Below are 27,968 nucleotides of genomic sequence, written 5' to 3' on the forward strand. Positions count from 1 at the left end.
TGTCTTGTAGGCCATGGACAAATCTCTATGCATAAGAATAGACAACAAAACAATCTTTAACCATACATCATTAACGAACACTAGAATGATGCTCACATTCAGAACTGAATATTGTCTCCAACGAACAGGCGTCAATATGTTCAATAGTTGGCTTGGAATCCACACTATCTCTAGCAGAAAATGGCTAAATCTCTATGCAATAATTGAAGGAATGTGAAACAACTGATTACAACAATACAAATTTCTCAGCACAGAAAAAATTTCTTGACATGGAAACTGCTACATATTCATGTTCTAAGCTGAATCTGATGCCAATGAAAATACATCAAAATAAAAGTTCTATTTCTTGACCAAACAAAAAAAATATTTACGTAATTATCAATACAATATTACTTTCCCTCGGAATAAGAGAAGCAATCAGTTTAGGCTCTTAAAGGTCATCTATAATCATCCCAGAATAAAGAAATATGCCCAATGAATGCCAGCATAGGGTAGGGTTAATTAATCACCTAAATCCAATTCATGTTTCACCTAAATCCAATTCATTTTTCCCTTCTAAAATCCAGCTTTCTTAACCCTTTGGCAAGATACCTCTTGAATTGTTATTAGTCAGCATTTTAACCTTCTCATTATATCGACTTGTTTTCAAAATATGTCAGCAGTCTGTCTTAAGATAATTTGGCCATATCCTTCTGTGCTCTGTAGCAGCAAGAGTGCCAGCTGAACAAATTTAGTCAAGATATATTTAGAGAACACCCCCACCTGAAGCAATTTTCTGCTTTCATGTGATTCCCTGCTGCCATTCTAAGTTGGGACTGCTGTACCATCTGCTGATGGAATATTTTCCTCTTTATCATCTTGTTCTCCCTCCTCAAGACCTTTAATCTGAAAGCCCTTTTTGAAACGATCATAATTAGTTGGCTCACTGGACTTAAATGGCCTCTCTCCAAGCAGTTGAACCAAGTCTTCTTGATACAATACCTCCTTCTCAAGCAGCAATTTTGCCATCTGTTCCACATCTTTCTTGTGCTTTTCAATTAATTCCAAAGTCCTACTATAAGCCTTATTTACTAAGTCCCGGACTTCACTATCAATAACTTCAGCAGTTTCATTACTATAAGGCTTTGTCATTTCAAAAGAATTTTCATTTTGAGGAAATGACAGAAGACCGATTTTGTCACTAAATCCATACAAGGTAACCTGTGCGTATGTCATCTTTGTTACCTTCTCTAGATCATTTTGAGCTCCAGTTGAAATTTTCCCCAACAAAACCTGGAAAATCCAGTCACGGTCACTCAAGGATATCACTAGGCACAAGTAAAGGTACTAAAACACAAACAATGCTGAGTTGAAGTGATGACATAGCCTTGAAACAAAAGAAAGAGATATTTACAATAAAAAGATGACTGGGCTTTACCTGTTCAGCAGCACGACCTCCAAGAGTCATGCATGTCCTGTCAAAAAGCTGTTCTTTTGTCATTAAAAGATTCTCGTTTGGCAAATACTGAGCAAAGCCCAATGCTGCAGTACCTCGAGGGACTATTGTTACTTTGAGAAGTGGCTCTGCATACTCCAAGAACCATCCAACTACTGCATGACCCGATTCATGATATGCAACAGTTCTCCTTTCTTCCTTGCTGATTACCTGGGGAATAGCAGAATGAGCTCTTCAAACTTCGAAGTAATCCAAATTGAAGAAGATATCTACAAATGATGACACACATAATTTCTTCTGCTAAATGAAAAATGTAATCCCATTTCTTGAAGTAAAATTGTGAAGCCAAAACCAGGTAACATTCATAGCATATCAATCTCTGGAATTAAGCACAAAAATAACAAATAAAGGAAAGAAACAAAATAGAACCTTATTTTTCTTCTCCAAGCCCCCAATGATTCTATCAATGGCTGCCTCAAAGTGTGACATACTAATCTCCGACTTCTCATTCCTTACAGCTATTAGTGCAGCTTCATTGCAAACATTTGCTATATCTGCTCCTGCAAATCCTGGCGTAAGTGCAGCAAGCCGCTGAGAGTAATACTTTGGCTTATGGTCAAGCTTAAGTTTCTTTAGATAAATGAGAAAAATTTGTTCCCGGCCATTTAGATCAGGTCTATCAATAGCAATTTGACGATCAAAGCGACCAGGCCTGAGAAGGGCTTTATCTAGGATGTCAGGTCTGTTCGTGCCTGCAAGCACCACAACACCAGATGTTGTCCCAAATCCATCCATCTCCACAAGCAACTGGTTGAGAGTACTTTCTCGTTCATCATTTGTTCCTGCTAAACCACCACGTCCTCTTGCTCGACCAATTGCATCAATTTCATCAATAAATACTATACTTGGTGCAGACTGCCTTGCTTCAGCAAACAAACTCCTAACTCTAGAAGGTCCAACACCAACAAACATCTCCATGAAATCTGAACCACAAATTGAAAGAAATGGGACCCCTGCTTCACCTGCAGTGGCTTTGGCTAGAAGTGTTTTGCCTGTACCAGGAGGACCCACTAAAAGAGCACCTTTTGGAATTTTGGCTCCTAGCTCTTGGTACTTTTTAGGATTTTTCAGAAAATGCACGAACTCCATAATCTCCTGCTTTGCTTCATCACAGCCAGCTACATCTTTGAATAATATCTGTACCACAACTGGCTCGTCAACTACAAGCACATGTAATATAGCAAAAAATTATATAAATATATTGATGGATGCACACATTTAAAATCTTGATAGAAATAAATGCACTTCAAAATAAGTAGAGAAAGTGAACAATTGTTCTGTAATGGACCATCATCAGGTTTACATTTCCTTTAATTTAAATTGAAAACCAAGGTTGTCAATGTGGCCATACATATCAATATGATAGACAATGGTGTTGATTTCACTAATTATAAGTTCAAATGACAAATTAGAAGCCTTGAGCTAAACCAAAAATTACACAGCAAAGTCACTGGCAGGGAAAGGCTTTCAATGTTCAACCTTAGTTGCCAGTTCTGAACAGGTTTGTGTGTGTGTGTGCTCAGTCAGGCAGGCAAAAAAATCAATGGAGCAGCACAAAGCTCAAACTGTTTAGACATGGTTTAAGAGGAAAAAAACAACACAAGCCATACTTGCGCACAAACATGGTTAGTGAGTTGGAGATTGGACCAGAAAGCCCATGTATGCATGAACTGCTTTGCTCTACACCATAAAAATCAAACCTTAGACCTCCATTTTTTCAAATTTTAAAACATATTCAGCATTTTTTGTTTATTTACCCAACCATGATGGCATGGGATTTAATTTTAGCATGTATCTAAATATATTGCTCTATTTCCAAAAATTCCAACGAGATTTACAAACAAATTGGGAAATTAGCAAAGGAAAAAAATTGTTTTGTAGAAAATGGGTAAAATATTCTTTTTCAAATGTTTCAAATTGGAAATATTATTCAGAGAAAATGACATAAATAGACTGTTGGTGAATACTAGCCACTAAAATCATCCCCATACTAAATTCCAATAACCAGTGGATCAAAAGATGTTGGACCATTTAGAAATCAAAAGGATCTTTCAAAATTCAGGTTCAATGCTGGCTGGTTACTTGTCAGAACCTAGATGGGAAGGCTAGATTAAAAAAATCCAGATTGACATGCAAAGCTTGTGCAATTTGTCACAAACAAGAGACAGCTTATTATGCCTTTTGTTATTGCAGGACAGCATAGTGTTTCAGGCTTGCATTATATCAGAATATGCTTCCCTCTTTGTCAATTCCCACTCTTGAAAAGAAATGATTTTGCAAGAACACATTGATGGTCTGGCAACATGATAGAATGTTTTGCTGGTGATTCAATTGTCTTCCATCCTTTCCTTGAGCTATGCAAGTGCAGCATTTTTTTCAAGTAGTCCTTTAAAAAGACTAGAAGACTTGCAAGACATAGAGCAGACAAACAGCTGAAATTGCAGCACAAAACTCTAAAAACAGAATACCAAGATCTGACAAATTGTTCGTGCCTTTATGGAATGAGCACCTAATTATGCCTTCTAGATTGCCACTTTTAGTTCCTGTCATTTACCTTGATTGCTTTACACTGTAATATTAAGATACATAATTTCGGAAAAAAAAAGATAGAAGACTAGAAATACAAACCTTGTCCTTTGCGTTCTTATCTAGCTTTGTGACATTAGCTTTGCCAATATTAAAAATTCCACGAGCACCCTTGCCTCCACTTCTTCCTACACCAAAACCTCCTTGCATTCTTCGTCCAAAGTAAAACAGTGATCCAAGAATCAGTGCTGTAGGTGCAAATCTTAATAGTTCTTGGTACCAAACCATTTCTGAAACATATGTTACAGGAACATAATCGTGAGGATCAATGCCTAATTTTTCTTGGGCATCCTCCAACTTCTCCTCAAAGGATTCAACGCTGCCAATATTAAAATAGTACTTATATTGGCCACCAACACCAGAGGCGGTTCGGCGGGGATGTATATCACCATCCTGGCTGTCACTTTGTGTAGCAGTATTGACTGAATTTCGGACATAAACCTTGGCAACAGACTTGTTCGAAACTACAATATGATCCACAAGCCCAGGTTCGAGAAGCTTATTTTTGAATTCTTGAAAGCTTATCTGCAACATTCATGGTACAAACAGTATAAATTCCAAGCATTAGTAATCAAGTACAAAAATAAATAAAAAATATTTCCTGGTCAATTGACAACATTAAGAAGAAGTGTGGTCGCAGGGACCTCAAAGAAGTATTAGAATAATATCCAGCAATATATATCACAAAATCCTTAAAAAGCAAGCACTGACCTTACTGATACTTGATAATATTTTGATTGCTCTTTCTGAGCATATATGACTGTCCACTTTTTTATTTCAATATAAAAAAAGAAAATAAGCATATATTCTCAAAAAAAATCTATGGTTAATCAAAGAGATTTAAGAAGAGAAATGAAAAGAAATTTAATTTAAGTCCAAAAAAGTATGATAAGGTCTAATAGTAAGTTCAATTGGATATGCACGTTTTTCGTGGTGAATAAATTGAGTGTCCACATCATAATTTTATTAATAATGGAGCAATTTTTGCACAACATAATCCTAAATAAGTATTTCAGTATGTTTCTTAGACGAGTAACAAGTCTCATCTATCAGACTAGCTAACATGGACAGATCTACAAATAAAGTCAAGTTAGGAGATCCAACTCTAAATTAAACTTTTGAGAAAACTAAGTGGAAATCTTCCCACTTCATCTGCAGAACCAAAACATCAACAAAGTTAAGATGTTGATCAATAAAACATAATTTCCTTTGTATGCAGATGTCAAAAAAGTTTCTTTCATTAATTCAATATTTAAACCAGACTATTGAGCCTGAACTAATGTTCCCTATGCTACAACAAGCAGCTTATCTAGCAGAAATTCTATGCATTTCATGGACTGCCAGCACACATCCCAGATTAGACTGATACTATCCATAAAACTATGACTAAACCTATAGTTGAAAATCTCATAATGAGCTTTTTGTTTTCATTTTGTCATATGGCAAATGTAGGAAGGATTTGTTAAAGGGCGGAAAATTCCAGAGGGCATCATCATTGCCTACTAAACTATCCACCCGATCAAGAGCCAAAGCAAAGGCCAAGTTCATCAATATGGACATGTCAAATGCCTTTGACCAAGTTAGTTTGTCCTTCTCAAAATTGCTGAACAGTTTTAGCTTTGACAAGTAGCAGGTGGATTGAGCAGCAGGTTGTTTTTTCCTAAATCCTCCAGAATCCATAGCTCCATAGCACTGACATTGTGTGACAAATTTGGCTCACGAGGAAAGTACTTTCCAAATATTTCACTGTTTTGTCTGTCAAGTGTGGAACAGCATTATGAGGAATCTCACTGAAAACTCCTCTTTGTCCGCCCTGTGGCAGTTAGAAAGGAGACAAGTTTTGCTTTGTCAATGTTGAGCTTCCCCTCTTGCAAAGCCAACACGCTTCAGCTATAAAGCCAATTGGCTGGGTGGAAGGAATACACACCAACCACTCTCAAGATGGGCAATTTCTCCACACAGCAGAAAAGTAGAAGACAATTAAATCATGGAACATGATTCTGAGTTACCCTTTTGTTCATTTTAAATTTTTATATGCTGCTCAAAACTCTTTTTTCAGTATTACATATGCATGTGTGGAGGTTTGTTTAGAACTGCTCAACCCTATTACAATGTTAGAAAACATAATTTTCATGACTTATACCTACAAAATAATGGCAGGGTAATAGGATTAGAAAGACTAGGAAGCCGCTGATATTCCTCATGCGTGTCAATCATAGAATAGAAAGCAATGATGACTACGAACAATAGAACAATGCTTAATTCAATTCAGTAAAGACCATGGAATACAAAGCACAGATACTTTCTTTCTCAAGAAACTGTAGCATTCAACAGCACTGCCAAATTGTTTGTTTATGTCCTTTGCATTGATGAATGAAAAGAAAAGATCCATTATACCAGCAAAATGGCAAATCGTATGCAACATATATCTCTGCTGAGGAAAATAAAACTGGGCACTTGCAAGTGCAAAGCAACAGTGAACCTCCTCTCATTTTACCTTGTCTGCAGGGTACTGGTAAACCATGGAGGGACATAACATATTTAATCATCGACAATAAGAAAGGCATTGCAAGGTAAACTATGGAGGGATTTGATACTATTGAGTCACTGATAATAGCAAAGGCAAGGAAACCTTTCGATAAGATTAAGTAGAAGTTCCTCACATGCTTGGTGAATACCAGCCAGACATCACACTAGGTATAATGGAGATACTAAGCAATGTCAACATATGTATATCTTGGTTTGACCATAAATGCTACCCAGTTTGATATTTACAGGAGTAGAATTTGGATGAAAAAGCCATCTGCTTAAGGAGTTAGCTGAGAAAAACATATTTGATAGCTGCCACGTGCATGAGACCAATGAGAAGCACAAGAATTAGATGCTTTTTTGGGGGATTGCAAAATTATGTTGGGAGAGATAGATGATCAAGCAGTTTCTCAATTTCTCCAATGTATTTATTATTAATTTATTACTCATAAAGTGGGAGCCCTTCAAGGGAAACCATGTAGAATCTCACCCAACTCATGAAAATGCAGTTATTTGTTGACTTTGATAATGCTCAGAATATCCTTAGGATTGTGACGTTAACACATTTGTCAGAACCCTTCTGTAATATATTATGACTAGCACTGATACCTCAAATGCATGTACCTACAAGTTGCTGAGAGGCATCAGCATTGGAGAGCCAATATTATTTTCGTCACATGGGCTAGATAGGCATGTCAAGATTGATATCTATAGGCATCTTTTAGATTATCTTATGATTTATTTATTTTTGGTGATTAGGATGGCAGTCAGCAATTGAGGTAGAGTTCAAGGTTTGAATAGGAAGCATGTCGTCATTCTTTTACAGGCTGTGGAAAGGCAGTAGGTTCTGGAGACGGTAAGGACTTGGTAACAGAAGGTGACAACGAACAAAATCTTCGAAACACTTATTGTCAGCTTAAAGGATCTTCTTTGGTACTTTGTCGAGTGAAGGTTCATGCTAGAATGGCAGAAACAGCTGATTGGCGTAAGCAGAATGATGGATGGATGACTTCTAGTAGTCATAATACTACTTCTCATCTACACAAAATGTCTTCCCCTTTTTCTTCTACAGATGGTAGGGTTGGGCTGATAAGAATCACAGTCAGATAGACTGATTTATAGTGACTGTAAAAATGCTTACAACCGTTTCCACTGTTGTAGCACTTTGTCTTCCGTTTCTTTCAGAAGATGTGGTTAGAGGGGCCCCTATTCTGATGAAAATGTCTGAAGTGGAGAATCAAAAACAAGTGTCTTTCACTGGTAATACTGAGGTTCTAAAAGGCCAGGCCCACCCAAGGTCTGAAATAACGAGTACATGGAGATAGATTTATTAATTTCTGTGTGCCGGCGAAGGGGTTCAAGATTGAAACCTCTACCAGCTGATGATAATGGTTGTGCAGCTGTTCTCTCTCTCTGGGATATCCCTGTCAATGTGATGGCTACTCCTAATTTGTTCTCCCAGAGGAGTGTATTACTGAGATTTCCTCTGCACATGAAGAAAAATCATTAGTTTGTATATATGTGAACAAAAATCTGAGTTCTCTTGAGATATCCAGGTGGATAGAATCTTGGCCCGATATAGAGATGCCCTCTCTCTCTATTCTTAGTAAAGGATTATTTTCTTCTTCATTTACATTCAGTTGAAGAGCAGCATTTTATTTTGAATCAAGGGCTGTGTTTCTTGGGACATATGGATTGTTTTTGTGCCCCTGGAAGCTTTTTTGGATCCTGCTAAGGCTTCTCCTTCAAGAGATGCTTTTTGTATCTGCTTCTTTCATCTTCCCTCGGTGTGTAGATATGCAAAGTTGATTCAACTGCTCATGAAGATTGGCATGTTTTGTTAAAATCAATCCTAATTTGGATGGTTCTTATGGCAGCTATGCTAGGGAGTGTGTTTTGAGGATCTACCATGCCCTGTTACTCAATTTATTCAAATTCAGTCTTCTCACGGATCAAGGCTGCAATATGCAGAATTTGGGGTTTTGCTTTTCAGGTGTTTTCATTGCAATCGGAATGGGGCCAGGAGATAAGAAGGTTCTTTCTCTACAAAGTTTCAATAGAGTAGACTCAAGGTGCAGAAATGCATGCTGAAATAGGCTAAGCCTGATGAGGATTTTGTTTGGAGAAAACAAAGTTGCTTTGTAGTTAGTTGAAACTTTTCTTCTTCACAGAGACTTCCATGGTTCCTGTGGATCAGACATAGGAAATCCCCCCAGTACTTGCAGCTAGTATGCCGAGATCTATGGCTTTGCTGATGCAGCTATTTCAGTTTTTCATTGTTCGGGAAGATGAGCTTTAGGGAAGGGAGGAGACTTGAGAGTTGTTTTCTTCAACATTTCTCTTTGAATCAGGATGTTCAGCATTGCTTGGTTGGTATCTCCTCCGTGTGGTTGAAGGCCATGGATAAATCCAAGAAGCACATGGGGCAAAAGTTTGAGGTTTAAGAACTTCAGATTGAAGCTCCAGAAGCAATTAACAAAGGATCCCGATGTATGATGTAAGTCTCCTCTCTCGTCAGAGTAGGAAGATAGTTATTGCGGATGCTTGAAGTCGTTTGTTTCAAATCACTGTTAGGTTTTTAGTTTTAGTCTTCCCCTCGTCGTTTTGCTTGTACAGCTCTATTTCAATGGTTTGTGTTGCAGTCCTTGGGTTTCAAGAATTTTATGTGCTGTCTGTTTCTCTTGGGTAGTGATTATAGTGAACTTACAAAAGTGATTATTGTATTTTGGTTGAATTGTTTGTAGTCATGCATACTGTCCCCTTTTTGGGATATTCTTAAAAATCATAGAATTCACTCAAGATAAAATAGTTTTATCAAGGATTGCAATCGATATAAATATATTTAAGTTCTACATTATTGCACAATACCCAAGTTGATCAAATCGTGAATTCCCTATTAATATCTTGCAAATCTGGTGAGCTATAAGACCCCGTCCCTAACTCAACAGTGACGAAAGCAAGGACACTAGTCCCTAGTTTGTAAAAGTTAGGAAAAAAAAGACCTCATCCCTTAAAACCCTAGCTCACCCCGTGAACCCGAACCTTGTCCGGTGACAATACCAAGGACCCAATCCCTGGCTTGCGAAAGGGTAGGGAAAGACACTGTCCTTCCAAACCTTAGCCCACCCCAAGGGCCCAGGCCCATCTGGTTCACAAGTACTAACTAGAATTCAAAATTGATGACTTGGCATATCTGCTAGACTATTGCTAGATAATATTTCTTGATGGATTGACAATCAATCCCTTGAATAATATTTGAATGTTCTTAGGAATCATTCTTGACTGAAATTCTGAAATTATATGTATTGTTGAGTGTATTTCTGGAATTTTGCCTTGAATTGATGAATTAAATTATTTTATTGATTGTAGATGACTGTAAATTGATATTCAAAAATGATTGTTGATTGAATTCTGAATTTGTACATATAGTTGAACAGGTTGATATTTGATGATGAATTTCTGAACTGATGAATCTCCATAGATGATTGTTGGATGATTGAATGATTTCCTTTGACGGATTCATGAGTGATTACTTAATAATTGCTGATTTGATCTTTTGGTGAGTGATGATTGAATGATTGCTGAATTAATAGAGTGATTGGTTGAATCCTTGGAATGATCTCTCTTTTATATTTTATTGGTGAAAAAGTCACCACCTTTCACAAAAATTGAGTCAACACCCTTCACTCTTGTATTTTGAAAATAATAAATTATTTACCAAATCTCTTGGATTCCTTTATTGTTGAGTGTCATTCGGAATTTCTTCTTTGAATTGCTGTTATCTGAATTGGTGCCCCTCCAAATGATTTGATCTCCTTTTTTATATTTTAAGTCACACCTTTTCACTATTTCTAACCTTTGAAAGAATCACAACTATTCATCCTTAATTTCTGTTTTTTGAAAATAATTACTTATTTTAAATTTCCTCAGGTCATTTATATTTTCCTCCATTCCTCCCTAAGTTGATGATCGAGGAAAGAGCTATTGCCTATTGCTTCTTACTGATCCATGTGACTACACCCGTGCCAAAACTGAAGACATACTTCTTGTCATCAACAAAACCTGCCCAATCTGAGTCTGTAAAACCAATCAGCCGAGGATCTTTGCTTCTGCTGTACGAAATGCCATAGTCAGGTGTCCCTTTAACATATCTCAATACACAGTTTGCTGCAACCCAATGTTCTGCTTTAGGAGCTATCATGAAATGAGATGTGTAGCTTACAACATAAATAAGATCAAGTCTAGTGGCCATAAGATATATGAGGCTACCAACTAGTTGCATGAAAGTTGACTCATTCACCACATGTGAATCTGATTTGGTTGATAGTTTCAGCCCTTTCTCCATAGGTGTAGATGAAGGTTTGCAATCTTGCATTTTGAACTTCTCCAACAAACTCTTGGCATACTTTGACTGAGAGATGAAAATGCTGCCACCTCTCTGCGAAACCTCTACACCAAGACAATAATGCAAAAGTACCAAATCTGTTATATCAAACGCCTCACACAAGTTCTCTTTGATTTGTTCAAGCAAGTGTTCTCCACTACCAATAATGATGATATCATCAACATAGATGACAAGAAAAAATTGTCATTACCAACAAACTTGACATACAAATTGGGATCAGAAGGACTTATCTGAAAGCTGTGTTCAACCAAGTATTGATCAATTTTAATGTACCATGCCCTAGGGGTTTGTTTTAGGCCATAAAGAGCCTTTACCAATCTACATACGTGGTGCTTTTTGCTTGCAACCTTGAAACCTTGAGGCTACGTCATGTAGACCTCTTCCTCCAAATCACCATCAAGGAAGACACTCTTTACGTCCATCTGATGGACTTTCCAGCCAGACTAAGCTGTAATGGCTAGAACTAGTCAGATAGTGCTCATCTTTGTTGTGCGAGCAAAGGTTTCCTCATAATCAACTCCTCCTTTTTGTGAGAAGCCTTAAGCCACCAACCGAACTTTGTATTTATCAAGTGTTCCATCAGCTTTGTACTTCACATTATAGACCCATTTGCAGCCAATGGGTTTCTTCCTAGATGAAGATCTGACAGAACACAAGTGTTATTCTTCTTAAGACTATGATGTTCAGCTTCCATAGCCTTTTACTGTTTAGGTATTCCTTTTGCCTCTAAATAAATCTAGTGCTCAAAAACACTATGAATATTGGCCAAAAGAGCAAAGTTGACAATGTTCTTCTTGTTCTTGCCTCTAGAAGATCTACTTTCGACTAGCTCATCATCACAAACATCAACAATAAGCTTTTCCCACCACTTATGACAGAGAGTAGAACCATCTACTTCCAAATCAAGTGTAGCAACATGACTTGGGCTGCCTGGAATAAAATCATCTAGATTTCGATCCAAATTTTCCTGAGGGAACTCTAGTGGTACAATATCATGCCTTGGTGATTCCACAACTTCAGGTTCAAAAACATCAAAATCCCTCCCTTTAGGTGAAGCTAATGGAAGCCTAACACCCATATATGTTTTCTGTAGAGGTTGATCCTTAGGACGTTGGCTGGGAGAGAGTTGAAAAAAGGCCAACTATCTTCATCAAAAACCACATCTCTACTGAATGTGAGATGGTTAGTGTCCACATCAATCAGCCGATCGGCCTTATGATTGTCATTGTAACTTGTAAGCATCAACTTCTGACTCTTGGAATCCAACTTTGTTCTCTTTGCATCAGGAATCCAGTTATATGCAATTGAACCAAAAACCCTAATGGCTGATTTTTGGTTTCCTCCTACACCAAGCTTCTTCAGGAATCATCTTCTCAATGGCCAATGTGGGAGACCGATTCGAAAGGTATATGGTAGTGTAGACTGCTTTAGCCCAAATTTTCTTAGGCACATTCTTGTTTTCAATAATGATGGATGATAAGATGTCTCTGTAAGAGCATCTTACGAAGATCAAGGATATACGCAATCAACTGCCAATGTGGGAGACCGATTCAAAAGGTATATGGTAGTGTAGACTGCTTTAGCCCAAATTTTCTTAGGCACATTCTTGTTTTCAATAATGATGGATGATAAGATGTCTCCGTAAGAGCATCTTACGAAGATCAAGGATATACGCAATCAACTGGAAGCTATTAGTCGCAAGATGGAGGAAGAAGACATGGTGATGATCACTCTCAAAAGTTTACCACACTCGTATGAATATTTTATTGAGACGCTCAACATTACCTTCACAAATGTTGATCTCAAAATTCTTGAGCTATGCAACAAACTTTTGCAGCAAAAAAGGTGGAAACAACAATTTGGGACCAGCAGTGCATCATCACCTACAGAACAAGCCTTCACTACCAGAGCCAAGAATAAAAGCAAGGGCAAAGGCAATTCCTTTCCAACAAAAGGGTAGAGAAAACCTAAGAACAGCTCCAAGAAGGTTATCACATGTCACTACTATGGAAAGATTGACCACATGAAGAAGCAGTGCTGAAAATGGTTGGCTAACGAGCAATCCAATCAAGGAGGGTCTCAGTAGAAGGCCCATGTTGCAGAGCACACTGAGCAAAAGGAGTGTGCTTTTTACGCTTTTATGGCCAAAAGATCAACAAACGAGGTTAAGTCCTCTACCTAGTACATTGATTCTAGAACTTCTCAACATTTCACACACAGAAGAGATTGGTTCACAAAGTACATGGCTTGCTCCAATTCAATGATCTTTGGAGAAGGTGAAGAGTATACGATTGTCGACAAGGGCAACGTTTAGATTACATCTGGTGGGAGAAATCTCAAATTCCTCAACTTATACTATGTTCCAAGTATGGTGCTAAATCTGCTTTCCGTTAGTCAAATGATGTGACATTGTTTGAAGTTGGATGTTGTCTTCAATGCACACAAATGCCACATTATTGATAAGGAGTCCAAGAAGACATTTGAAGTTGGCCTCGATCTTCAAAAAGAATGCTTGTCTCTTGTCTGATATCTCATAGAGATCCTTCAGAAGCGTCCATATCTCTGAAGCTGACTTGCCAAACGACACTTGTGGAAGCATGTCGTCAGTGACTGACAGTTTGATGAGCATAACTGCTTCCCAATTGCGCCCATCGTACTTATCCTAGTCTTTTCCCACCACCGTTTAAAATCGTACCCAAAACAACTTGGTCTAGACACTGATATTCAAATATTGTGAGAATTTGCTATTTCCACATGTTGTAATTCTTGCCGTTGAAACACTAATTATTTTCCAACATGATGTTGGTCAACAACGCCATACTTCACACTTTACAAGGCACGAAAAAATGAGGTAATACTGCAACAACGAACAGAGCTGATTTTGTGGTAAAAAAATAGTCAAAACCCTAGCAAAAAACTTCATGGCACATATCCCGAGGTGCTTGTAAAAAAATCTACTTTTTTAAAAAATCAATTAAAAAACACATGCAGGTTGAAGGGCCCAAATTTTATTAAAAACCGTCAAAAAAGATACACCCCACCATCAACTCAAAAACCCTAGGTCGCAGCTCACAAACCCATAATTTTGAAAAAAAAAATTGAGGTCCATATCATAAAGACCCACGATTTTGCTGGAAAAATCATGAAAAATCATGAAGACTAAAACTTGGCTGCAATTATTTTAGACCCGTCACAGAAGAATCCTTGCACGCAGAAAAAAACATTAAGAGAAAAACGTAGCCACTGAAAGAGACCTCTGTCGCATGCAGAAAAACTCAAAGAAATCAAAGCCTTCACGATTCTCAGTCCCCCCACGTAGAAAAAAAGGGCTAGAATCTCTGGTCACAGAAAAAGCCACAGACCCAAATAGCGAGCAACACAGGCTGGAGCAAACACGTCACGATTTGAAGAGCCGTCACAAAAAAAGAAGAGCAGACACAGAAAACACGTTTGTGTGGGACGAAAAACATAAAGAAAGAACCGTCGCATGATAAAAAACAACATGCATCGAAAACACACACCCAATTGGGAGCAGAAAAACAGTTTTCATTTGCGATTCTTCGATTTCCTCCACAATTTTAACAAACAAAAACCCTTCAATTTGCACAAAAAAATTCATAATTTAAAAAACGAAACCCACACGATTTCTTCAGCAAAAAAATTCGCACAATTGTTTGCTAAAAAGAACCCACGATTATGAACTGAAAACCCTCAATTTTCCTAAGTGAAAACCATGATCCTTTTATTCTTAAAAAAAATTGAAAAAACTTCTTTTAGAAATTTTTAGGATTAACTACAAATTTTATTGATAAAAAATTTGCCAAAAGATTTATCCCTCTGATACCACAAAATGGTAATTGCTTGATTATTAATGAGGTAAAACGAATTACATTACGATGTTTCTAAACGAAACAATCAAGAACAGAAAACTGAAATAGAAACTATCTAATCAGACTAAAGTAAACTAACGATTAACTAATGACCATTAAATAATAATTAATTACTCTAATAAATGCTAAAAAGGCATTCAAAATGTTGCTTTGACAAAAATAACTTGTAGCCATGGCAAGCTAACAGCAACAAGCAAATAGGGTAGCTGCAATGAAAATACACCTGCTTTTGATCTCGAGGGATCAATGAAAAAGTAGAAAGGGCAAGTCCAATCAATAAAATTGGTGAAAGATTAAACTGAAATTGCTTGGAAAACATATCCTGAAAGCCCTTTTGCTCATTTGAATTTGATTCATCTGCAGACACCACAGCAAATAAGGATTATTAAGGATATCAAACTATAAAAAATGCACAAGTTTGTTGTCTGAAAAAGAATTAAGATCATCAGACTAGTGCTCCCTGTCAAAAATCAGATGCAAATACACCTATGCTTAAACATTAGTGATTTCGAAGAAACACAAAGAAAAAAGACAAACAATTCAAATAATTAATTTATTAACTAGATAGCTTGGTGGTAACACAATTTGAATTAAAAGTTAAAACCAATTGCACTAAGGATGGATTGATTCAGGCAAACACAGGGTTAAAAGAGCTAATGATGATATAACAACAAATGGAATCCAAAAGAGCAAATCAAGTAAGCTGCATCAAGAGCAAAGTCAGAGAAGTCATTGACCAAAGAAAAATTAAAGGAATTGCTAGCTAAATGTGATACAATGCATGACTGACAGTTGTCTTATTCCATATTTAATTTACAATTGTAAAAAACTGAAGATATGTTACATACTAATAATATGGGTTAAAAACAAACTTAGAAACTAAGCAAGGCCTTCATCAACACAATGGAGCAATGCAATAGATAAGACAATCCCTGAATCAAAGTAAATCAAACTAGGCTAGACAGAAAATATCAAATAGGATTTGAAATATGACCTCTAGGGTGTTTTGGTGAAATACGACCTCTAGGGTATCAACCAAAGTAGACTATTCTACTAATTATATTTGCAATAATGAAAACAAATGCAAGATAAAACGAATAGAAACTACGATATAAGTTAGCTGATTTCTCTTCTTTTTGTTTTGTTTTATTTACACAAAAAACTTTATTGTTAGGGAATGCAACTTTTGATTTCCTCAATCCCAAATGCTCATACAATGAATGCAGAATTTAAAGAAACCCTAGACACATTCTAAATAACAGGCAATGATTCAACTCCAGTGATGAAAAGATGAAGTAAATGAAGACAGCTAAACATTGGGAGGATAATTTCCTCCAAGAGTGATACCTAAAACCTCTACAGTTGTCAGGGGTGTCAGACTGCTAACTTAAACCCTCAAGTCAAAAGGCTTGTAATGAATGAAAGTGAGAAGGTTTTGATTGTCTGTGTATTAACAACTAGTAGCTCCTCAAACAAATCCTAAACAAAGTAACCAAATTGATTGTCCTAGAGAAGCAAGGAAGAGAGGTGGTGGAGAAAGACACAAGGTTGTCAAGGTAGCTGTAATGCAGAATGAGGAGTGGCCTACTAGCCTCCCTACTTTTTCCTGAACTAGAATAGCAACACCTAAACAACAATGAATGACTTTTGTAAATTAGAGGATGAAAATGTGACTCTTAAAACCAATCAAACAATCCATGCTCATAATGTTGTATGGAAGCAAAAAATTTGGTGGTAGTTGTAGGTGACCATGCCCAAAAGATCCTTTACGAACATGATAGAATGTGATTAAGTTTATATATAGATATATTTAACATTTAGGTTCACTTAAACAAGAACCCATAAACCAACCGGTAAGTTAAAATGTCACAACTAGTTCAAAGATGGAACAAAGACCCCAAAAGTACCCATAAAAAAGCAAGGCACCCTAAAGACACCCAAAGCCCAATCCACAGGGCCACTATGAATGTTTTCCAAAAATATGTAGCACTGTGGATTGGCTTTCTGGAAGTCTAAAAAGGGTCCAAACACAACATGGGTCCCAAAAAAATTCAGGATGACTTTATGGGTGGTTGTTAAACAACTCCAACATTCCTGGAGAAGAGTGATAAAGAAATGTGCAAGCCCAGGCAAAGAGGGTGTTGCTATTAGTACCATCAAGATGGACTCTAGTATACAACTAGTAATTGTGACATAGTCCCTATATGGTAAGGGCCTCATCATAGGGTTACAATTTGCTACTAAGGAATGAGAGACTGTTAACAAAGAAGAAAGTCATGATGTGCCTGACAGAGATGTATCAACATCTATGACAAGCAGGAGAGATCATACCTACACCCAATTGTTTCAACCAAAGATGTAAATATCTTAATCGGCAATAAATCTTTTGGCCGAAAATTTTTTAAAAATCAGGAATCGGGAAAAAATCGGGAATAAATCGCCAAAATTATCGAACATTTGAAAATATATAATTTCTTAAAATATTCTAAAAAAACACATGTATACACAAAATTTATAAATACTAGGAATATATATTATCTGGGACAGTGAAAATCAAAAAATAAATTGTTAATCTGAAAATAAAAAAATCTACGTAACCCGAGGACGCGTCCCCGTGTTAAAATCCCCCATCCCTGTACCCGGGACGTTTCAGGGACTTGGGGACGGCTAGGGGACGTCCCCCCGCTGTCCCCAAAATTGCAAAATTTGAGGGAAACATCCCGGAAACTTGGGGACGGCAGTGACTCTTAAAGGGGATGGCAGTGACTCTTAAAGGGGACGTCCCCCCGTCCCCCAACTGTCCCGGGGATGGCCAGCCGTCCCCCTTTTCCCAGCACATTTAAAAAACAAAAACAGTCTCAAATGCTCAAAAAAACTATTTTTTATTTTATTACAGGTCTATAAAATTGGATTTTCATTAATATGATGGGTAAACATGTCTGAATCACTTCCAAAAGCACTTAGAAATAATGAGCAGCAGCCTGGTAATAAATTTCACAAACACTTAGAACGCGGCAGTGCGTAAAAAAGTGGTTGTAGGTCTGCAATATTGGACTTTTCACAATTATGAAAGGTAAACAGATTTGAATCATAGCCAAAAGCACTCAGAAATATGAAAAACAGCTTGGTATAGAATTTCACAAACATCCAAAACTTTGTAGTGCATAAAGAAGCGGTTGTAGGTCATAATAGAAATGGAAGACTATCAAAATATCCTTCAACCAGAAATAAACAATGAACTACATGCAAACAAGTGTTGCCATATTGACAATGTATTTTCAATTATGAATGCATATTGAGTATTGACAAAAAATTTTGAACACAAATGTGGTATGTTAAGGTTCTATAATGTACATATACTTGCTTTATCCATGTTTTCATATGAATATAATGTATATATACATGCTTTATCTATTTTTCATATGAACATTTAAAATTTCACTATATATTTTAAATTTTCCCTATATTTTATATAGCCGTCCCCTTTGCCGTCCCGGAAACTTGTCCCTGTCCCGGAAACTCGGGGTAACATAGAAAAAAAATAGAACAGTGACTAACTCATTAACGATTTATTGTTTTGCCAAAAATTAACTATACTTAATCAAGAATTAACACATTAAAAATTATATTTAATCAAGGGTCTCTAGTTCTGGCAGGTAGAATCATAGACAAAATCACAGGCAGGAAGAATCGTAAACTTTGGTAGAGCTTAAATAATAAATATTAAATATGATAAAGAAATTCCTGCTCTTACCTGTCCCGTTGAATCTTGGTTCAAACCGCAAATTCGCCAGAAAACTTGCATGAAGACAAATGAGCGCTAAAAACCGATTCACACACCTGTTTCCTTCAGCCGCCGTTGCGTGAAGACTCGCACGCACTAAAAACTATTTCGCGGACTTATCCGGCGTTAAAAAATATTCGTTTTTAGGGTTGCACGAAGATAAACACCAAATCGCTTTTCGGCACGCGATTTTTTTTGCTATGCTCGCGATTATATCGCAATTTAAACCTATCAAAAGTTCAAATTTTAAAAAAAAATCGGCCGCGATTTTAAAGGCGATTAAATTGTTTCCCTTTCTGAATAGCGATTTAGCCAGTTTTTTGACAATATTTTCATTCACGGTTTCAACAAACTGATGAAGAGCTGACACCAATGCTGTTGATGCTGATTTACAATCATACGAGAAGATATGATTAATAACCCACATATGTACACATGGAAATCTGTACTCACATGACCATTGTTAACCATGAGAGAAACAGAGATGACAGTAAAATACTAAGTGGCACCCAACGAACTGCCAACAACACCTATTGAGCATTTGGCAAAGATTAAAATTAAGGCATATTCAAAAGACATCAGCAACCAAATTTGGGGTGTATAAGGGTAAATTGGCCGACACATAAACATGCATCACCAATCCCCTCACAATGCTAGCCCTAACCCAAATGGTGAGCCCAACAAAGTGATGGCAAGAGAAAACAACACTGATATCAAGATGATAAGATGATACATCAGCAGATGGACTCCACATCTAGAGGCATAAGTCCTATGTGCCAAAGTGGGACCCTCCAGGGAGTCAGAGCAAGCTGCATGGCTAGGCATTTACCAAGGTGGACAAGGAGAAGAGAGAGAAAGAGTGAAGAAATCCTTACAGTTAAAGACAACATTGTAACAATATTACAGTTGAAAAAGAAAAACAAACAGAACTTAAATGAAGTCACAAATTAAAATATCATAAAGTTGACTATCAACCTATGAGTCATTTATCCCATTTTCAAGGACTAGTGTTAGGCATATCAGGCTTGATGTTTGAGCACAATTCAAAGCATAGGAAGCATAGCAGAAAAAATCATTTGGGGAAAAACTCGGCAAACCAAAAGTATAAGATTTTTTGAAAAAGTAGGGGAAAAATCGGATTTAAAAAAAAGCATAAAAAATTGTAGAAAAAGAGACAAAAACTACTTTTTTATAAACTTAAGGGCATTTCCATAGCATAGAGATATAGATAGCAGATAAAATAGAGTTTAACCCATGAATTTTAGAAAATATTTTTTTGTTGTTTATATTCATATTGCTGATTACATAGGGCAAATATTCAGTTAACTTTTTAAGAGGGCAGTCACCAAATACACCAAATAGTTATCTAAGTCTGAGATCAAATATTAGCCAAGTCTATGAAGTAACTGAGATCAAAACCTAACAGACAACAATCCTGCTAACATTCGGAATTAGTAAAAGTTGAAGTCATTTTTAAGTGATCCACAAATTTCATTGTGATTGAGGCAAGGAGTTTTGTAGGATTAATTCAATATTTTAGAAAGCTTATCAAATCATATTCCACAATTGCAATGCTTTATATCAAAGCAGCAAAAATCAATTGGGGAAAACCGACAAACCAAAAGTACACAATTTTTTGAAAAAATGGGTAAAAAAATCATAAAAAATTGTAGAAATTAAGACAAACTACTTTTTTTTTAAACTTAAGGGCATTTCCATAGCATAGAGATATAGAGAGTATATAAAATAGAGTTTAACCCATGAATTGTAGAAATAGATTTTTGTTGTTTATATTCATACTGCTGATTACATAGGCGAATATTCAGTTAACTTTTTAAAAGGGCAGTCACCAAATACACCAAATAGTTGTCTAAGTCTGAGATCAACGATTAGCTAACTCTATGAAGTAGCTAAGATCAAAATTTATCAGACAGCAATCCAGCTATTGTTAGGAATTTAGTAACAGTGGAAGCCATTTTGAAGTGATCCAAGACTTTCATTGTGATTGAGGCAAAGGAGTTTTCTAGGGGTATTTCAATATTTGAGAAAGTTTATCAAATCACATTCCACAGTTGCAATGCTTTATATTCCCTGATGACAATTGGATCTTTTATATGGGGTAGAATTCAACAAAAGGCATTTGTTTAGCTGAAGTAAAAGATTAGCAAGCCACTAGTTTTGGCAATACCTAGCTTGCAATTACTATTTTAGTTAGAGAAATTTTAATAATTATGTGTTGGAAGCTGTTTTATTACAAGTATGTAAGCTTGTTTGTTGTCATTCAGATTTATTTCGTGGAGCACTGATATATTGCTCACATAATGAATTTTATGTCTTCGTTTGAGCAAAAATTAACTATATCAATTAAAAATTAAAAATCATATATATATATATATTATGTCTTCAAACATTTAATGTTGTGGTAGAAACACTCCATTGGTGAGGCAGCCACCAAGGTTCAAACCCCTGCTGGGCCATTGAGCTCATAGGCTTTTTGCCTTTGTTGGGCCGTTGAGCTCATGGGTTTCAACAAGTGAATTGTGGGGAATGATGACCCCCCATAAATGGCCTAATGGGAAGAGATCCTCTATAAGCAGTCTCTTTGGGATCAAACCAAGCTAAAACCCGAGTTTCCTCCATCAAAAGAGCTATATATTATATATTATAGTAAAAATTAAATATGTACATTACAAATTTTACATTATTTTTAATTTATAGTTTATTATATAACTATTAATATATATTCATAGTCTATAACAGTTTAAATTTTAAAACTATTTTATAGTATTAATTATAAACTATAGAGGTTTACTCCTTCCTTGTCAAAATGCCATCTATAATAGTGCATAGTAGTATTAATTTTAAAGCTAGTGAACAATATTAATTATATGCTTGTTCGCATAAGAATCCATTGGGTGGGGTGTGCAGCGTGCTTGAGTCATATTGAAGCCACAATTTAGAGAAGATTTTCCAGCTGCTTTGATACTATCTCATATGCCCCCCACGATTTACGATGATTGAGGCCCCTTTGAATTCAGTTGATGACCGCCATTGCTCCTCCCACTCCTTTATTTAGGAATTTTCAGAGGTGAGAAAGAAAAACTAAGGGACAAAATAACAAACTTTTTCAACATTGATTCCACATTGACTCTGATTCCATCTCGGATCAACCCTATTTCTGAGGAATTCAATAATTTCATGAGCTTTTCTAGGGTTTTGTGAGTTTTTACAGTGATTTTTTTTCTTTTTTTTTTTTGCCATTTTTGGAGGTCTTTAACATGATTTTAACGTGATTTAAATGCAAAAAATCATTGAAAATGTTGGTGTCGGAAATAAGCCACACCCGGACTGACGATGGACTGGTCCAAGGGGGGCCAGTAGCTCAGTGGTAGAGCACTCCAGCAGCATATGGAAGGTCCTAGATTCGAGTCCTAGCTGGTCCATGTCTCAACATGGTATCAGAGCTAGGTCCAGGCTAGGAGCCCCAAGCACACGAGAGGTGTGGCTTAAGGGGGGGTGTTGGTGTTGGAAATAAGCCACACCCGGACTGACGATGGACTGGTCCAAGAGGGTCCAGTAGCTCAGTGGTAGAGCACTCCAGCAGCATATGGAAGGTCCTAGGTTCGAGTCCTAGCTGGTCCATGTCTCAACAGAAAATTGGGTCAATAATTGGTCAACGATTTTTTCATGAATCAGGACTTGTTCAGGGAATAAATTGGCTGGCTCCGAGATTCAGGATAAATCGGGTATAAGATAGAAAGTATGGGAATTTTCTCGCCCTTTAAATACAAATACCAAAAATATTTCCATGTGAAGAAAACAACATCGTTCTGAATCAGTGAAAAGATTAGACTCATCTACAAGGCAAAGTCTGCGGATTTTGATACTAAAAGATATTTGTAAATTTTACCAATTTAACAGCTCTCTCCCTCGCTCTATGTGATTAATCTCTCTCATAGCATAAGAGCTGCTTTATTAAATTGTAATCAACTCTCAAAGCATTCTCCATTCAGTTTGAACTTCCAAACTTAAACCCAACAAAAATCACCTTTACACGTACTTAACCAAGAAATAAAAGAAAAAATGTGTTAACATTAGGTTGGCCTAATGTAAGTGCCTCCGAGAAACATTTTGTGCCCATCAACTGGAATTTGGGAAATTTTATTGCAGAGAGTCATTCCCACCTGCATTTCCCTATCGTATGCAAATCATGGAAATGCATTTTCTTTTAATATTTATCTGGTAAACGGTACTTTGATAGAAAAGATGAGTATTCAGTAGAAGAATAAAGGAATCACTAGTAACCAAAGTATGGATCACTTTTTTGTAAATACTCCTCTCGGCGGGGTGAGTTTTTAGTCAGCAAACCAAATTTTTACACGATCACTCAAAATTGTAAGCCATGGTACTTAATAATTAGTGTATTAGAATGCAAAACTCTAAATGTACAACACTTGACACAGAAAAAGATATGATCTTTATCCACGATCAAAATCAAATTAATATGATGTAAAAAAAGTATTCTCATAATTATATTAGAACTTTTGGACAAAGCATTCTCATAATTAGATTAGAATTTTGGACGATATATCACACTTCTCCCTATCTCCAAATGCTAGCACAAAACAAAAAATAAAACCATCAAGTTTCTCATAGTCAATTCATTGTCCTTTATTTATCTCCAAACAATGCTCACCTTTGTAATCTGACTGCAATCTCTAAAAAAAAAAGGATATAAAATGTGGGCTTTTTAATGGATGCAACTAACTGTTTGTGTTTTTGTAGTTAGATTAGAACTTTGAAAAATATCATGCATCCTTTTTTCCAAATGCTAACACAGAAAATTACTCAAAACATCACAGTTCTTAAAGTCAGTTCATAATACTTTAACTATCTCCAAACAAATCTCACCTTTGGACTGTGACTTCCGCTCCTTTCCCTTTGGTAACTCTTTCTTACTTTTTGGGTAGAAATTTTCAAAACCTGATATACATAAGAAAAGTAGCCAATTAATGATTTGACAGAACCTTAGCATAAAGTTAAACCATTTGGGCCACATCTGTAAAAGAAAATAATAAAATAGATCCAGAAAACATCAAGTAATTTGAAGTTATAAATTTTGAAAGACAAAAGATATGAGACAATGTAAGTTTTTCCCAATGTAAGTATTCCAAAACATGAAGTCTATAAATATTAAAAAACTTCAAATAGGATCTTGGATTCAGGACAATTAAAATCAAATATTGGATTTAATTGAGGTTAGAGAAAGCATGGATCAAAGTTAAATAACTCTCCCAAAAACAAACGTTTTATTGATATGGCTGAAAAAAAGAAGGTTTGTATTCAACTTTGAATTTTTATCCCCTGTGGCATAAAGATTTAAACTGTCAACAAGATTCCTTGCATAATAAACAAGACTACATGAGCAAGATTGTTAAGCCAAGCCATCATCCTTACATGTACCTAAGTTCTAAACAGATACAAAACTCAGGCCAAGCATATTATTAACACGGAGTTCTTACTCTTCTTCTTTGGAGCTTCACTACTGAAGAGCCGAATCCCAGATTTCCTTGGCAAGACCTTTGATAAGCAATTGTTATAACTTGACATTTCACTTGGCCTTAAGCCATGCAAATATCTCTTCAGGAATTCCAATTGAATGGAATTACCTGAACAAACATTGTGGGAAGCAGGCAATGATTTCAATGAACACAAACCACGATAAACTTCACCAACCAACCTGGGATTCGAAAGATGAGATACATCTGATGAATTCTGAAATGTCTGCAGAATTAGACAAGGTTAGAACTTAATTCTTGTCTTTTGCTAAAACAAACAAAATTTCAACAGATTACTCGCATCAAGTTATTAGACAAATATGATGAGCCTGCAAAAAAGCTTTGATTATTCTGATTATTCTGAATCCCATCAAATCTAGACCAAACAATAAAATTAATCTTTACTGGAAGTCTGGAAGTGCTACATATGATAATTTTATATTTCATACAGGAAAATACTTGCCCTCTTGAATTAAGAAAATGTTGTTTGTTCTAAATAAACAATCTAATCAGAAGAGAATACCAATCTAAGAGGCTTATATTTTTATATAAATCTTAACAGATTATTAACACATTCCTTCAAGAAACTCAACAAAAATGATTTTTGGTACATACATTTTGCAAGCATCTGCCTTGACTTCGCCTTCTTTCTGCAAGGCTCCTTCCAATTCTAACAAGAAGCATCCTTAGTATCTGACACATAATTAGAACTCTAACATCAACTACAAATTCGGACAGTAATTAAAGAATTGGTAAACAAAATTAATTAGAATATAAATATTTCTTCAATACAATTCTTAATTCAGATGAAATACACCACCTTGTCAATCCACGCCAATCAAAGAACTTATATAGAAGTGAAAAACAAAAACTTGCCTGACGAAACATAGCTTCACATACTTAAGTTGGCAATAACAAACTGCATTCTTACTTGTTAATTTATGGAGGCAGGAGTGATATTCCAATTCTTTAAAAGGAAATAATACTTAGGTTTAAGTTTTAAAAAAATAACAGACACTAATATGGCAGCAGGCCATTTCAATTCAGAAAATTTAAGTGAATAAGAAATTTTAAACCAAAACAAGGTATTCAACTACATGTCTTCAGCCATAATGCATGCCCATGAAAGTAATGTGAACAAGCTTGGACATGGAAACCTGTAATTTGTAATAACAAACCATAAAAATGTCTACAATCACCATGCAGGAATGCAAGAAAAGACCAGGATGTGAATTCAATACAAAATTGTGAAAAAAAAATTGGCTAATATCCATAGCAGTAAAAAGGTATCATTGCTCAATAAATTATAGCTTAACATCAGCTTTAGGAGAGAGGAAAAAGACATCCTACAATAATCTGTTGGCAAAAGTTTAAATGCGATGCACATTGCCAAATAGAAAGTTGAGTGTTTTTATAGTTGTTATTTTGGGCCATTAGGCATACTCACAAAACATGTGGTTTTAATTAATTTTATGCTGAGTAACCAGTTGAGTTCATGGATGGGAATTTAGACACATTGGTTTGGCAAACAGAAATTGTGTTGGGTATGTTTTGGTTACATCCTTACAAAAAACACATAAAATCATAAATATATACATATTTTAGCCTAAAGCAGGTATTAAGTTTAGATAACCACATAAAATACATAAAACAAAAAATACAACAATAAAAATATATCTCAGATTCTCATCCAGAAAAGTCTTCAACCATCACATGCGGCAGAGAGAGAGAATGAGGACTCTAAGAATGCAAAAGTTAATAAAACTTGGACATTAATGCCCAAAAACTAAAGTCCTGACTTCTGAGAAGTGTTAGAATGCAGTAATGATTCTTAGGAAGAAACAAAAGGTCTGCGGGTTATAGAGATTGTTGTTTGGTTGATCAATTCCAGAATTTTGAAAAGATTTAAGGTCCATTCTAATTCACAAAAAGAGATAAATGAAGTTTGAAACCAAATGTTGCCAAACCTATTTTCATGCCTGCCATTCTGGTAATTTATAAACCCAAAAAAATTAAATATAGCTACCAAGGCTGCAGCTTGCTCAGATAGAGATGAAGAAGAGTTCTAACAAGATCCACAAAAACAGGTCCAAATGCCCATTCTTAGTCGTCAGTGCTATGACAGCTAGCATATTTATCATCAAATATTCGAAACAAAATTTTCAAAGAAGCGGGGGCTTCCTAGCCTGCCTTCAGCTATAGTAGGTTCCATTCTAGGGATTGTGATCTTTGCGTGATTGCGGAGTAGGTCCTCGAGAAAGAATTTTTCTTTTATCCCATTCAAGTCGCTCAATGCTAATGCAAGACACGGTTGATCCAGTCACAGAAAGTTTAACTTTATTATCATGACCAAATCCCATATATAGAATCAAAAAAAAACCTCTCTAAGAAAGAGAAGGTAATTTCCTAGACAGCTAGCAAAATAATGATGCATATTACTATACAAATTACATTTTCCTATTTCTTGGAAAATTTAAATTGGTCATTGTGCCCTTGCTCTTTGTTTAGAAGGTCGATGGGACAGCCATAAGATTGCATATTCACCAACTTCTGAAATACATAGACTTGCATTTGGTAAATAAGCTTTAAAATTACCCATTGCTTAATGGGCCTTCACGTGTCCGTTAGATTGAAAGCTGCCCAAATGGTTCTAACAAAGTCGCAAATTAGGAAAAGAAAAATTGGAATCTTAAGTTAAAAATGGAGTGGCAAGCTTTTGGTAAAAGGCTTTCAGGGGATCATGTAAGTTTGTGGACCCACTTTAGATATTTCCATTCTTCCGAAAGATAGCTTGAGCAAAAGTTTTCTGAGAACTTCTTCTAAAATAGTAAGAGATAGTTTTCTATATAGGTTCCTTAATAATGTAGCCAAACAGAAAAAAACGATCGGCCATCAGATCAATTTTCTCAGCAACAAAAAAAACAAGCAATGGAAAAAGTTAGGTCTAAGTGAATTCAACTCAATATATGTTTAATCAGAGTATTCCAACTACAGTCAGTAGATAATTAATTGAGTTCACCTCAACCTGTAATAAAACAAATTCTTGAAGTTCTCTCTTATGGTAAAGAGGCCACAAAAGTACATTCAGAGAGTTCCTAGACCATCTTTGAATTACATGACAGTGACAGAATTATTGAGATTTACCGAGAATTATAAATCCTTTTAAATGTGTCAAAACCAAAATTTCAAGAATCAAATCCCCAAACAAATAAACTACTAACGGCACTCTTAAAATTGAGGTTGGAATGTCCTGGGCGTTGTGGTGTAACAGAATGGTGAAGTCGTGTAGAGCATGACTTGAGTTTAAACCACTGCTTGCAATTAGGCAATCCCACGCAAACCCTAGCAAATTCGGCGTGAAAAAACATATTTATTTGCTTTATCAATAGAATTTCAAGCGTGAGGATTAAATAATCTGAGATTGAACGCCCAAACCAGCTAGGTTCATTTACGCACGTATGAATTCTGTTTGAAACCCTACCTGTTGTGTGTCCCTTGTGGCTCTCTCGAAGCTCGCTTGTATATTAAAACCAAAATCGCACTATAAATTTTGTATCCCAGAGCGAGGAATCAGAGGATCAGATGTTGATACATGATGAATGTATATCATTTTTTCTAAATATGCATATGATTTTTCTGCCAATAGCAGTTATTTGGGCTGCCTTGGGAATTTTCGGGTGCATTCATATTGAATATTGTGTATATCACATAATGCTAGGTG

General features: G+C 36.0%; 1 protein-coding gene across 2 annotated transcripts; it reads right to left on the bottom strand.

The window, feature by feature from the left end:
* Positions 1-239: 239 nt before the first annotated feature.
* LOC131070895 (ATP-dependent zinc metalloprotease FTSH 8, mitochondrial) lies at positions 240-27,968 on the bottom strand. 2 transcript variants are annotated; one of them, XM_058006564.2, is made up of 9 exons: positions 27,729-27,968; positions 24,863-24,940; positions 24,212-24,473; positions 23,601-23,672; positions 15,129-15,262; positions 4,124-4,606; positions 1,865-2,632; positions 1,418-1,645; positions 240-1,272 (listed from the first exon to the last, which is right to left on the bottom strand). In XM_058006564.2, the coding sequence occupies exons 2-9, from the start codon at positions 24,929-24,931 to the stop codon at positions 805-807; spliced, it is 2,484 nt and encodes an 827-aa protein (XP_057862547.1). In that variant the 5' UTR covers positions 24,932-24,940; positions 27,729-27,968; the 3' UTR covers positions 240-804. The 2 variants fall into 2 exon arrangements, with proteins under 2 accessions (XP_057862547.1, XP_057862548.1); XM_058006565.2 differs by lacking the exon at positions 24,212-24,473 and having other exon boundaries at positions 27,729-27,945.

Source organism: Cryptomeria japonica, chromosome 9, assembly GCF_030272615.1.
Source record: "Cryptomeria japonica chromosome 9, Sugi_1.0, whole genome shotgun sequence".
NCBI classification, from domain to species: domain Eukaryota; kingdom Viridiplantae; phylum Streptophyta; class Pinopsida; order Cupressales; family Cupressaceae; genus Cryptomeria; species Cryptomeria japonica.

What these genes read in the sequence shown, in the direction of transcription:
- LOC131070895 (XM_058006564.2), bottom strand. Translation starts at nt 24,931, where the DNA reads ATGCTTCTTGTTAGAATTGGAAGGAGCCTTGCAGAAAGAAGGCGAAGT. An exon ending in TGAAGCTCCAAAGAAGAAGA is followed by an intron (nt 23,673 to 24,211) that starts GTAAGAACTCCG and finishes TATGTATATCAG; the next exon opens with GTTTTGAAAATTTCTACCCA. An exon ending in TCCCTCGAGATCAAAAGCAG is followed by an intron (nt 4,607 to 15,128) that starts GTGTATTTTCAT and finishes TGAATGTTGCAG; the next exon opens with ATAAGCTTTCAAGAATTCAA.